At 36.7% G+C, this 14027-nt stretch overlaps 1 protein-coding gene across 2 annotated transcripts in view; it reads left to right on the forward strand.

The window, feature by feature from the left end:
- The first annotated feature begins 1357 nt into the window (after positions 1-1357).
- The window catches only part of LOC107087503 (thymocyte selection-associated high mobility group box protein TOX-like), a 112090-nt gene continuing 99420 nt past the window's right edge, over positions 1358-14027 (forward strand). Inside the window, exon 1 of one of the 2 annotated variants that reach the window (XM_015379105.1) lies at positions 1358-1993. In XM_015379105.1, the coding sequence (XP_015234591.1) occupies positions 1889-1993 (105 nt within the window). In that variant the 5' untranslated portion in view covers positions 1358-1888. The remainder of the gene's footprint in view (positions 1994-14027) is intronic. The other variant, XM_015379107.1, reaches the window with a different exon arrangement.

Below are 14027 nucleotides of genomic sequence, written 5' to 3' on the forward strand. Positions count from 1 at the left end.
TGTTGCTGCAACACAGACATTTCGTTGTTTCTGGCTTTGTTAGGACAATTATAATCATCATTTCTATTTATAAAATGCTTACAGTCTTATTTTGTTTGGTGTTATTGCTGTACTCTATGCTCTCTTACATTTTAGTCCTTATCACCACTTGATACAGCTTATTATGCCCATATTTTATAAAGTATATTGTGCATATATATATATATATATATATATATATATATATGTAAAGCTAAAGAAGTAAAAGTCATCAGTTATTACCAAGGTGGACTAATTGTGGGCACCGAAAACCCAAGCGTCAATTGCAGAGGGAAGCCATGGTTTTGTGGTTACATCTTCATTAGTAAGTAATTAGAGAAGTATTTTTCATTTAAATAAAACCGCCCCTTTCATATTTAAAAATCTAAAAGATCATAAGGTCATGTACGTGTGTGTAATGATCTCAAGCAGAAACAACTAGTGCAACAACTGCACACTGTGAGGGTGCAAGGCAGTTACAAGCATGCAAATAGTGTATTCACGTAGATGCGCCCACCATTACACTCACACACACACTTACAATGGATTTTGATACACATTTTATTGCTATTGTGCAATTACTTTCCTAATTGCCATCATGTTTATGCGTTATAACGACGTAAAAACAAATTAATATGGCAAACATTGACTTATTCTTTAATGGAGACAATTTTAATATAAAATATATTGCAAATGATTATCTATAAGCAAACCAAGAAAAATAAAAGCATAAAATACATATTTTGTAAGGCGTCGGGTCCTGTGAATGATGCATTTTTGGATTTACAACAAAAAAGATACACAATTAAAAAATTCTCCTCCTCAAATTTCCTCTAGTCTTAAAAAAAATAATTCCTGTGCTCACTCCTGGTAATGTTGCACATATTTCAGGTGTAAATAAAGTTTTTAAATGCTTATCCACATACTTTTAATAAACAGACTCTCTAACTGCATAAACTAATCATGCAGAAGTTAAGATGGTTGTTTCACCTTGCAGTTTAATGACATTAAATTACTTATTGGTTGTTATGTTGATTAAAAGTTAATGGTCTGCACTTAAAATCAAAACGGGAGAAGAAAATCCATTGCAACACGTTCAGACTAAAAAGAGAGACTTTGTGCCACCTCCTCCCATCCACCTTGGCACAATAACCCAAATGGAAGCCTTTATGAAGCCCTGGTGGAAGCAGAGTGCGCTTTATAATGCACAGTCGTGCACACTACTACATTTTCAGCTAATCAGAGGCGCGCAGTTGCAGAAAGGAGAGCGGTTGCCAAGGCAGCCACCAATCTCCCCTCCCCCCCCTCTATGCTCCCTCCGTTCCTCTTTCCCGTTTATTATCGGCAGAGGTCGCATGGCAGAGGGAAGTCTAACCACTTCTGTACTGGAACCAATGCAAGAATATGCTGCTCCATAACAAAGCCTGTATGGAGTGCTGATAGCAGTGGAGGAAGCACCAGAGGACGTCTGTGGGACTGTTTGAATTGTTTTAAGTCGTGAAAAAAAAATACAACCTCACAAAACAGGATTTAAGTTGGAGCTTTGCATTGTTTGGCCAACACGTGCGTACCACCAATGAATTTGCACTATCCGTTTAGAGTGAGTGAGTGAGTCTGTTACGCATCCTGGCTCTGAAGGAGGACTGCGCATCAGCAGATTTGTTGCCGAAGTACGAATCTGAAGAACACAGTTCACCGAGAAAAACTCCTGCACTTGTTTTTTCTTTCCAGTTTATCATTATTATATTTTTATTTTTTTTTAGTATTTATATTTACTACCATTTCCTCCAGCTTTGGCGCCGTATATAACCAAACAGTCAGTGAAACACGCCGAAAGTGATTTCATGCCTTCAGTCTCGCTCAGCCTGAGATGGACGTGAGATTTTATCCTGCGCCCCCGGCAAATGTGGGTTCTTGCTCCCTGCCGACTGATCCAAGTTGCCTGAACTCCTTGGACTATTACCACTCGAACAAGGTAAATAAACAGCCGTGCACTGTAATCCTCTATGTACCACTTGTCTGTAAGGAAGAAAACAACACATCCTGTAACAGCCGCGCACTTCTAACGGATGCTTTTATGCGCGCTTTTGCAAATTAATGTCAGGTGTCTGCAATTAAAAGTGTCGTGGATCAGTTTGAACTAAGACTTAAACTGTTATTATTTTTGCAGAAATTAATTGTTTCTAATTGAATTTGAAATATTTGTGTTTTTCAACTTTTCTGTTCCTCTTGCCTTTCATAATACTTATGTTCCCTGTGGACGTTGCGCAGCGAACTGGCCTGGCATATCCCATACCTTACATGGCAAAGGGAAATAATCATATATATTCATATATTCCATACAGACCGGGCTGTCCGGTCCAGCATTATGTTGTCTATCTGTCTTTTCATGTCTGCTTTACCACATGCGTTTTGGTGGTTATATAGACGTGTTCCTTTAATGCACAGTTCATTTATCTGTAACCAGACAAACACAGTTGAAAGGTTTTTCGCTCAGCTATGTCAACTTGAGGTTTTTGAACTGCGCTGATCCACCGATGCAGCGCAGGTGGCTTAGAAAACAGCAGTTGTCTTCTTAAATAAATTTACCTGATTAATTTAATAATTCACAATAAAGATTTGCTGAAGAATACTCCTAATACATTACAGATAGTCTTTATAGAACCGCTGTACTTTAAGTGGGAAATGCATCCCCACAGCATGAGGCTGCCACTTCTATGCTTCCAGCTTTGGATTTTATTCTCAACGTAAACTACATTAAAATTTAAAACAAAAGTATCATCATCTCATCATACGTATTTGCATTGATCCACAATAGTATACATTAAAGTTTGTGCTTACAATATAAAACGTGAACAAATGTTTATTGATATATACTTTTCTTGCAGTTAAATTAAGAAATTTAAGAAAAAAAAAATCCTAAAACCTAGAGATCAGATGTAACGCAAACAAAGCTTCACAAAATCCTTATATATGTAATTTGGATATAAAGTGACAATAGCTTAACTCACTATTTATAAATGTAGCTTGAATTTGACATTATTGTTTTCATCGCTTACCGTGGCTGTAGGATTAAATCCTTGGGCCCTACAGATGCTGACCTGCTCTCTGAAGTTGGTATGAGATTAAAAATGGTTCAGAGTTTTCTCCTCTGCAGATTAAACATAGCTCTTGAGTGTTTGAGAGGAGGGAATGATGCAGAAGTCAGTAGGGGATGTTTGCCTTTCACTGTGTGGGCACTGGAAAATCTCTAACCGAACAGAACAATCCCGTAATCAAAATCTCCAGCTTTCGGGTCATGAAAAATAAACCATGCTGTCAAGTCGCACTTTGCTCTCATTATATGTGAAATAAGTGCAACTTAAAACTTTCAGTGATCAGGGAAGTTTTTTTTTTTTACCTGTGACACATGAATGGATGACACAAGCTGAGGCTATCTTTTTGTAGGTCAAGCGAATTAGGATCATCCTCTATGTGGATAATCCCAAGAATACGCTGCTATCTATGCAGAGTGCATGAATCCTGGAAACAAAGCCACTAGATATTGGATGATATAAAGAGCTTCTGTGAGAGAGAAAGTGACTCTAACCACTAGTGCTGGCACTGAAGTGTAGCTTCCTTAAGAAATGACAAGTGTTTCGTTAAATAATTAAAACCCACTCTACTCTCTTTGCTGTGGGATTTTTTTCTGCAGAAGGAGCAGAAATTTTCTATCATCACACATGTAACACTAAGTAGCTTCACTAACAATGCAAATGAGACCAGCGGGAAGCCTTTTGGTGTCCTGTTAACACAGTGAACAAGGTCAAGTTTCTGTCTGAGAACACTTGTCAAACTGACATAGGCAGAAAACAGACGTGTGATTTGTCTTGTTGGTACTGCATGTATGGATCACATGTGTTTGCTGCATATTATCTAAGACAGACTTGGTTTGTAAGTTTATCAATTCTGCACAGGTCCGCTAGTGAAGCTGGGATTAGACCAGAGGCTAATAACCACTTTGAGGTATTTCTTTAATACCTGACCTTTCATATTCATGCAGATATTTTATCCATTCAATCAATTTTATTCCGCTTAGTCCTGTCAGGGTCGCAGTGGTACTGGTGCCTTTCTCTGGACAGGTCACTAGTCTGTTGCAGGGCAACACAGAGACACACAAAGACACAATCATGCACACACACACTCAATTTAGAGAAGCCAATTAACCTTACAGTCGTGTGTTTGGACTGTGGGAGGAAGCCGGAGTACCCAGAGAGAACGCACACATGCACTGGTAGGACATGGAAGCTCCATTCTGCGCGTACAGAACTATTAGTAAAAAAGCAATATATTCAAAATTGATGTGTATAAAACCCTTAATAACAATAACCATTTGACTATTGTCTTAGGTTTCCAAAAGTGGCAATATTACAGACAGTACTAATGATGCTTTTTTTCACTTAAGTCTTTATTTTATATAAAGAAGAAAAAAATAAAATAAAAAGTTATCGTTCCCACATTTTTTAGGGTTACATCTATAAACTTTATTCCACTTTGCTGTTTTTTAATGACATACAATTAGTTAGTAGAAAACGTGTCAAGTAAAACTTTGCATGGAACTGCATGGAAAAATAATGGAGAAATAAATACAACCTTTAATTATGAGGCCTGCATTTATGTTAAGCCCACTTTACATAAATAAAATATATTGCAACTAACTCTGGTATCCCTAATAAGGCAATAGAGTCCAGCTGTGGGTAAGTGTTAAGAAATTAAAACAATACATAACATTAAAAACACACACCTGCACCACAGGGAAACAAGATGGTGGATGTATCATACTATGGGCCCCTTTAAAAGGTACAGGGAAACTGGTTAGAGTTCATACAAAGGTGGATACTACAGGACAGTCTTTGGAGAGAGATCTTACATTAGGGTCAATGGCTTATCTTCCAAGAAGATAAAAATCACAATGTTACATTAGCAACATGTTGAAGTAAATACAATGCAAATAAAGGCAATTTCAGTTGGTATCGCTAATATTGAACAGTAAAACTATATTGATATTTGTGACAGAATATTTAGTAGTCATTTTGAGCATGGTTAGTTTGGGGATAATGTAATTCTCACATCCATGTTCAAACTTCACAGATAAATAAGTAGCCATCAGCAGCTGTTCTTTCTGTTGTTCTTGGCTGAGATCATAATTACCTTGCAAGTAGTGGATGTGTGTAGTTTTAGTATATTTAGTCATCCAAATATATTCTGTTAGAGGTAATGTTTGTATCTCCCATTTTATATGAGAACTATCAGATTGACCCAGAAACTTTGCTGTGATCTATCTGCAGCCAAATTAACATGGCTGTGCACCGGTGAAGGAATGCTGCGTTTTATTATGTAAACAATAAAACCCCTTTGACTATTGGTTGGTTAAGCTTGACAGACCAGCCGTTTGTAAATCCCTCCGAACCCGGTCACTTCAACCTTACTTTCAAAGCCGCCCTCTGTCTGCTGGTGGGTTGGAAGATCATTTGTTCACGTGCCTTCAAGTACTTGGTTGACTGTTTGACAAAATCTGAAGGGAGCGTCGTTCACGTTTTCACAGTGCTTTTTTCTTGGTTACATGCAAATAAGGAGGCAAATATCTTCAAATATACTGTTTTGCCAACATTTATCTCATTAAAAGCCAGTGTATTGGCCTAATTTCAGCGTAATTTTAACACATTTCAGTGTAACTAGCTTAGGGGGCGTGGTCTAGACGTCAGTCAAAGGGCTGATATGCACAACAAAAGCTATTTAATAGTCCACTCTGACACTGCATGTGAAAAACATACAATTTTAACAGTAAAAAAAACACCATTAAGGTGTAAATAGTTGTTTTTATGTCTTTTTTTTAAAGGAACGTAATAAAAGCAGTATAATGTCCTTCAAGGTGTTTGTTATCAGAAATTATTAGACTGTGCAGAAGCAGCTGTTCAAGCGTCTGCATCATTCCTTCATTTCTGATAATGGATACTACACCTAACAATATCACTTACTCACTGGATTAATATTCTATTCTATTCAATTCTGGGATGCACCATAGGAAAATATAATATTGACAGTCAATAGTAATGCTGCTTTTATAACTGATGATGGATATTCACCTATTGTATGTATTTCCCTCCCCTTTAGTTAAACACTCCACACTCCACTGATTACACTGCATCATATGGCCAAAGGAATATGGTTGTGGTAACCCCTCCCGCTCCCCCAGTCCTATTCCCAAGCACACACAGTCCCTAACCCCCACTTCTAGAGCATAAGCAGCAACTGGATGGAGATAAATATTGGTTATTAATATCTGCCCACTTCAACATATTAGGTCAATACAATATGTTAGAAAGAATATGTTATGTTACAAATATGATTTAAATGCTGATATATTGTGCATTACAAATGTGTTCATTTGAATCTATTCTGAGTACCTATAATGGTGTTTAAGTTATCACCAATGTATGTTAAAACCTTATATTCTAATAAAAAAAAGCTTTTTTTTTTTTTTTTTTAAAGAGTCGATACTGCAACTAATTGACAATGTGTGAAAACATTTCTCCATTTCCTGTTATGATGTTGCTAAAGTCTTAATATGAGTCATATAAACTGTACAAGAAAAAAATTGCATTTTATACCACCAGTTTTCAAATTACTAAAAAATTTTTGATCTTTTTTGCACTTATTAAAAAGTTTATTTGACTTCCAACCAGCACATGCCGTTTTCATGCTCTCAAGCATCATCACAGTGCTTGTTTAGACATTTTGAGTTCAACTGTTCTAACTGCCCATTGTAATCAACTGCTATTACTGTGTAATATTTGCTCTGATTACCTGCAGTTGCATAAATCGTTTCCTTTAGCTTCTCTACCTTGTCCATGATCGACAACAAAAAAAAGTCTTACAGGAAGGAAACGTGAACTTTGTTCAGTTTTTGATGTCAGATGTTTATAGAGATAAATAATTTTACTTGTTCACTCTTTTTAAGAGTTTCTTCTCTGCTAAGCACTTAAAAAGGTAAGAATACCAAAAAGTGCTGCTTGAAAAGAGCAGTGATGACACACTTAAAGTGCAGATTGAAATGATGTACAGAGATCTATAAATAACCACGAAGATTTCTACTTGAGTAGATTTCAAAACTCTTTTTTTCACAGTGACTATGAATGCCGGTGTAGCTGTTGTGCTCCTCCACATCTGACTGGAAATTACATGAAATGATAGCATTATAGAAGCATTTTGCTATGACAGTGATGCAAAACTTACAGTAGCAGGTTTTATTGCTTCCAGCATTAGATATACATACATGCTCAGGGGTGTGACCAAGCATCTAGTTCATGAGAGAAAAAAACATAAAATACTGAAATCACTTGAAAAATTTTACTATTAACCATCCCAGTTTTGTTTTCCTTTTTTGTTTTTATTTTTTATTTGTTTTTATTTTTAGCTTTAATATTTCAGTTTAGGTTTGACTTTGCCATATTAATGCTTTTTTTTCTACATTCAAAAATATTTTTTTTTGCATTTCCAAGCAGGATAAAAATGAGAAGAGTGTTCAAATGAATGGCTATTTAATGCATTGTGTTATGTTTAGATCTGACTTTTGCAATTATTCTTTGAAGATGATTAATTTCGAAATAGAGCTTGAGTTAACTAATCTTATCTAGCATAATAATTACTGTTTGAAGTTATATACATTAGTGCTTGGCCATTTTCCTTAGATGACTTCTTCATATAACCGGACAGTCAATTTTACACTAAACATATAATGGGTTACTGTACAGTTAAAATAAGTTTATTTTCGATCAAACTTTAAGCCTCACACCCTCTTGTAAATACTAGAAGGCTAGCAGATGACACTAGAGGAGTAAACCTTCGGCAGGAACTTTGGATTTTCAGAGCGGTAGCTGATGTTTAGTTGTTACCAGATCCATTGTAATAAAGGATCCCCTTAGTTAAAGTTTTGCAAAGCTGAAGCTGTTTGATGAGTCTTTATTCTATAGTGTCAATAGAGTATAGAGCCCGACCGATATGGGATATGGGATGGAAAGCCGATACTGATATCAATATTGGGGGCTTTAAAAAAAAATTATCCAATATATTGGCCAGTATCAGATATTTGCCGATATCCAATATATATTGGTCAGAATATTAAACAAACTAAACATAGACATACACGGAAACTGTAGTCCAACTCAAATTCTCATAACAACCAAAAGATATTCAAGACAAAGAAACAGAACATAAAACTATAGAACTAAAATAAGCTAGTTTAATTTGAGCAGTGTCAATATAAGACTATTACTACAAAATAATTGGGGCGCTGATGTAGATATGGCCACAAATTTGAGGTGATTTTTTTGCCTTACTGGTGCTGGAGACCTGACTAACTCTAACGCTGCAGATGCAGCGTCCAACACCTGTTACATCCTTCATTAAGTGGCTCCACACCTGATTGTTTCGCCCTACCTGTGAAATTAATATTTATAACTTTATGTGTTTTGGTAACTACAATTCTACAGATGAGCATTTAAAAATTAAAACAAGTGGCTGCATATGAATAAAAGCGAAAACACTCTGGCTAATGGGAGGTGTTTTGTATCTGATTCAATTTGAATACTCGTTCACAAAAACACCTCAGAAATATAAATTTGTCATATTTACAAGCAAATGAAAAGTTCCATCCTTCAATGAACACAAGGGACTAAACTAGATTTAAGTAGCAATTCTTTAAAACGTTCAAACAGCATTACAGCTAAATACATGCAAAGAGAGCTCAGTCAGGGAGGTGCTGCTCGGAGCTGCCTTGCACTCAGGACGGGAGGGACATCGGTGGCATTTTGCGGCTGGCTGGCTGAAGTGGTAAGGCAACCGTCCTGCAAACAGGAAGCCTGGGTTCCTATCTCAGCTCAGAGGAATGAGCTACCACTGTGGGTCCTTAGGCAAGACCCTTCACGCTAATGGCTACTTTCGGGGTGTGGCCTAGTGGTTAGGGCTTTGTGCTTGGAATCCTGAGGTTCTGAGCTCAAGCCCCATTTGACTGCAGTGGACTGCCACTCTGGGTCCCTGAGCAAACACCCTTAACCCCCACACTCCCCGGGCAGCACACTGCTCCCTAAGGGGATGGGTTAAATGCGTTGCTCTGTAATTGTGACAGTGTATTGAAAATAAAACGCTGGAATTTTGGCTGATGCCAATTAATGAGCCAGACACTAAAATCGTCCAGCCGATAAATCGATGTATCTACAATAGAGTTGCTGGAACTTTACTTCAGACTTTCAAAATAAGAGCCCTATGCATATAAACTACACTTTGAACTTAAGAAAGCATATTTTAAAGCAAATTTGGGGAGCTTACATTGTATATTTTTTATTGTTGTAACAGCATTGTAAATCCTGGATGTGTTGTGTATCAGGCTGCAACTTTTACCTGAGAGCTATTGATCAATTCCGGATAGGATCTATTAATTTTGGTATATATATTCATTAAAAACCTTAACTCTAATTTTACTATTACTGCTAGTTGTAGTAATAACAATATTACTATTCTTACTAAAAAATAATTAGAAAAACTATAACTGAGTTCTAATTAGAGATAGACTGATATATTAGTCCGCCAATATCAGTATTTTTTTCTTAAATCTACTTTGGCTGATACGTACATGCATTCACTAATTCCAGTAGTGCATTTAGCAGCCATGCCTTGAGTTCACATTAGATGCATACATTGCTGCTCCCTGCATTTACTTTCCATTGTTAATGTTTTTTTTTTGATTAGTCAATAAATGTTTTCTCTGTTTAGACTGAGGCTTGTATAACTTTTATTTGTTCCATTTAACGTTTCCATTGTTTCATTTGTTTCATCATCTAAATGGAGGAAGAGAAAGCAATATAGGCTTAAAGAGTCAGTCTCAAAAAATGTGCAGCCCATAACAGGGATTGGTTAGAGTGATGTATAAATAATTGGTATCAGCATAGGCTTTAAAAACTGTTTTTTATAGGACATTGTTATAGTTCTTTTGTTCTGTTTTTTGCATGAAACATTGTGGGACAAAGAACATTTAGAAAAGAGATGTTCAAAGTAGGGATGTCAAAAAGTTGTTTCCCATTAAATTAGTTTGTATGGCAGCTGCCTGCTCTCTAAAAATAATCAGAATTTGGCCTACTGCACAGGTGGTTAATGCAGACTGAAAACATTTTAATTTCTGAAGAGGAAGATTTCATTGGATTGGATTGAAAATATTCAGAATAAGTGTCTATTGTTTTATTCACTACATTTACCTTTGCTTATAATACCATCATAGAACCACAAACATCCTGTGACTTCATGCATACACAGTGTTTGACACACCTTCATAAGGCAGCTAAAAGCTGGCTCTAACAGGTGGGTATATGAGTTTAGAATTCTTGGTAGTTTTGGCCCAACTTGCAAAAGTTTCGATACCAATGACTTAGACTAATATATTTTCTTATGAAATGTAAATAGTACATGACTCACTCTTGCAAAATTGTGCAAATCAAGTAGAATATTTTTAGAATTGTTCTTTTGACAGAATTCTGAACGTGTTGCCTTGTATAAATTATGATCAAAGTGATTATTTTTTTCGCCCACCCCTAGATATAGGTTGTATAAAGTACTTGCCTTTATATCAGAGCCAGTAGTATGCGTGGATTAAAAAGTAAAACTGGATAGCATTTTGCAAGACAGACCCGACTTTGAAATTTGTGGTGTTTTAATATTGGAGGTTCTTTTACCGCAAGATCTTGTTACACTCCTAACACATGCAGAGGTTGAGTGTGATGGGAAGCATTTAAAGTAAACACATATGTATTGTCTCATAACATGTCAAACTGTATTTGTACTTTGGCTACTTCACAGAACAGCTCTGGTTTGCTCTGTGAAATAGGAACATGGTGCCTGCTCCTTTATTTGAATACCTTAATCAAACAGTGCTGACTGCTGCAGCTGGGGTGAGGTGCTTGCCTACAGTACAGCAAAAGGATAGAGTGCAGACAGAGGAGGGCCTGTGTTTATACACTTACGCCCCACCCAGCTCATATATCATCCCAACAACCGATATCTGCAAGGAAAAAACATAACTGAAGGGCTGTCTTTGTTAGTTGGTGGTCTCCTCTGCCTTAGATAAGCAGGGGAATGACGTGCTCCATTTGCATGCCTTATCACAGTTTTATTTTTTATTACAGCTCAGCCATGCAAAGGTCGAATTACCTTTTGTCATTGCGTCCAACCACTTTCCATTAAGCGATCATCCTCAAGTGAAACAACCTTTTGAATAAACACAGACAACATTATTTATTGTTTGATTTTCCAACATGCAAGAGTTATTTTTAATACACTGAGAGCTTGAACGTGGCTGATGAAAATCAGCAATCCCTGTAATGTTGGCTGCAGTGTACATTCATGGTGAGTTGTGTTTTCACTATTAGCTAATGACAAACTCTGTGGTATGTGACAGACGGGCAGAGGGGGAGAATGAAGGGATAAGCGAGAATCAAATGGGTTGAAGTAATCAGTGGCCCCGTTTGGGACGCTGTAGATGTGTGTGTGCTTCAGCTTGTGCGTATTTGTATCTCTGACTGGGCATGCTAACTCTGGAGCATTCAAGCGTTTTGCTGACTATGGAGTCACAATCACAATTGCTTTCAAAGCCCTGTGCAGAGGAAGGCCATGCATACCACAGTAAGGGCCGGTGACACACTGTGAGCAGGGCAGAGCAAAACCAGCCACTAAATCGTATTCTCCCTGCATCGGCACACAGGGGAGATTTTAATGGGGATTCCAAGCATTTGAAAACATTTCAATAAAACTGCAACAGGCTTTGAGATTGGCTGACTCAGTAAGCCTGTTTTAGGTCCAAACATTTCCTTACTTTATTTGCTTTATTATTGTTATTTTTCTTATTTTGTCAAACTAATCATATGTTTTTTTTTTAGATTTTGTTTCTTTTATACTCATGTATTAAATATTTTGGAGAACAGCCATAATGATATACAGAGGACAGAAAAAACATGAATATAGATAGGACACCTGGTCCACAAGCATGATTATTAATCACTTTTTCACCATTCAAATAGCTTGCATCTCTTTGTTTTACCTTGTAAATATTGTTTTTGATGTCTGATATAAGAATTTCATTTTGAATTGACATATGAATGTGTGTGTGTTAATGATGGGATGGGTATTGCTCTTTGTGCTAATTATTGGCCATGACAGTAACAAGCTGCTTTCTCATTGTGGGTACCAGTGTACCCCCCCCTTAGTGTCTGTTAACATAATTAAGACCTGCCACACCAACAGAGGGAGTCTACATTAGTCAGCCAAAGCCTTCCACTAGGGTGTTAAAGTACTCTTCATATTTTAACAGAAGATGAAGAAAGAGAACTTAACAGATCCCTAGACTGACCCTCGTAATGAGCAGAGATTTCAAAGATTAGTAGTTGATTTGGTAGCACATGGGAGATAAAGAACTACTTCCTTTCTTACTTCAAAATAAAATACTTGAATATGAAAAGACTGTCAAGCCTAAAACACAGATATTTATATCAAGGCCTTATACTAGCTTTTAGTTTATTTCAAATAATGTTAAGTTATGTGTCAGCAGCAGGGTGGTTCTTTGCAAGACACAAATTCATGAAAATCACTGTATATCCAAATCGAGTCTTCAAGAGCCACTGTCCTTCAGTCTTTAGACTGGTCCTTTCTCCTATATAAAAAAATCATCCCCTTAGCCTGCCACTAAAGTTTTGCAGAGGGTGAGAAAAGAGCCATTCATTTCTTAAAGCTATGTCAGGACAGCGGCTCTAGCAGATGGGGGTTTGAGACCACAGGTATTAGATGATGCAATTCAGGCTTGACCCTGGTATTAGTTGAGATTCAGGTTGTATTTTGCACATCTATGCTAGCAGGAAGGACTTTTTCTGAACCAATTGAAAGACTTTCCTCCTACATTTGCAAGGTGACCTGTATCTCTTGATAACTTGCAAATGAGAATATTATCGAGTGCCTATCCTTTAACCTGCAGCTCTTTGAAAATAACTCAGTCTGACCCTCTGACATGTTTCAGATCCAAAATTGATATCATTTTGTGCTGCTCAATGTTAATTCTGAACTGTACTCTTAATTTTTTTTTTGGCACAGCGAAAATATCACTTTAGTTTGTGATCACAAGGATGAAGTTTTGGTAAGTGAATATGGCCGACTTCTTGAAAATGAAAAAATTTTATATAAAAAAACATTCATCCATGTTTAACATCTGGACAACCCTGTTGAAGGATATGTCTGCTGCGGGGGTAGAGTTCAGGGTTACATTTTGTACTCTAAATAAGAATACATAGATGCACAATTATACTGTGAGAAAAACTGGACTGTATCCATACTCATGTAAAAATTGTATATATTGAAGCGTGGTGAAGTCAGAAAGCTGGACAAACATTCCCAGTTATCTCAGCTTCCTGAGGTATGTCCTGTGCAAACACCAAAGGCCATGATTTAAAAGTTCCTTGGCAGGCATTTAAGTCTTGTTCCTTCATTTGTTATTTACTGAATATCCTTTACAAATATTATTCTCCTGATGTTTCTTTTATATCCCAATATCTATGAAAAAGTTAACTCAGCAAAATAAAACTCAGACTAAATGATCTGATTTGTCCCTGTAAAACATTACAAATATGAGTCAAACAAATGTTTTGACAGCTGTCTTAATCTGTGCCAATTGATCTCAATTAAAGAAGGTGAATCCAGAACATAAATTGCCATGAACACTTAAAGTAAATTACAATACAAGCACGCATTTTTATTGTGAGAAATTTCCATGTATATCTATATGTTTCTGAATTAAATCTTTTACGTCTAATCTGTGACTATCTCCTCCACCCTTCTTCTGTCAAGTGTGTGTGTTTATTATCTCATATATAACAGGCAAATATAATTGCTTATGGGAGGCTATAATTGTCTATGTCCAATACAGTCACCCCACTGTG

Source organism: Cyprinodon variegatus, unplaced genomic scaffold (assembly GCF_000732505.1).
Source record: "Cyprinodon variegatus isolate N-32 unplaced genomic scaffold, C_variegatus-1.0 Scaffold185, whole genome shotgun sequence".
Lineage (NCBI taxonomy): Eukaryota > Metazoa > Chordata > Actinopteri > Cyprinodontiformes > Cyprinodontidae > Cyprinodon > Cyprinodon variegatus.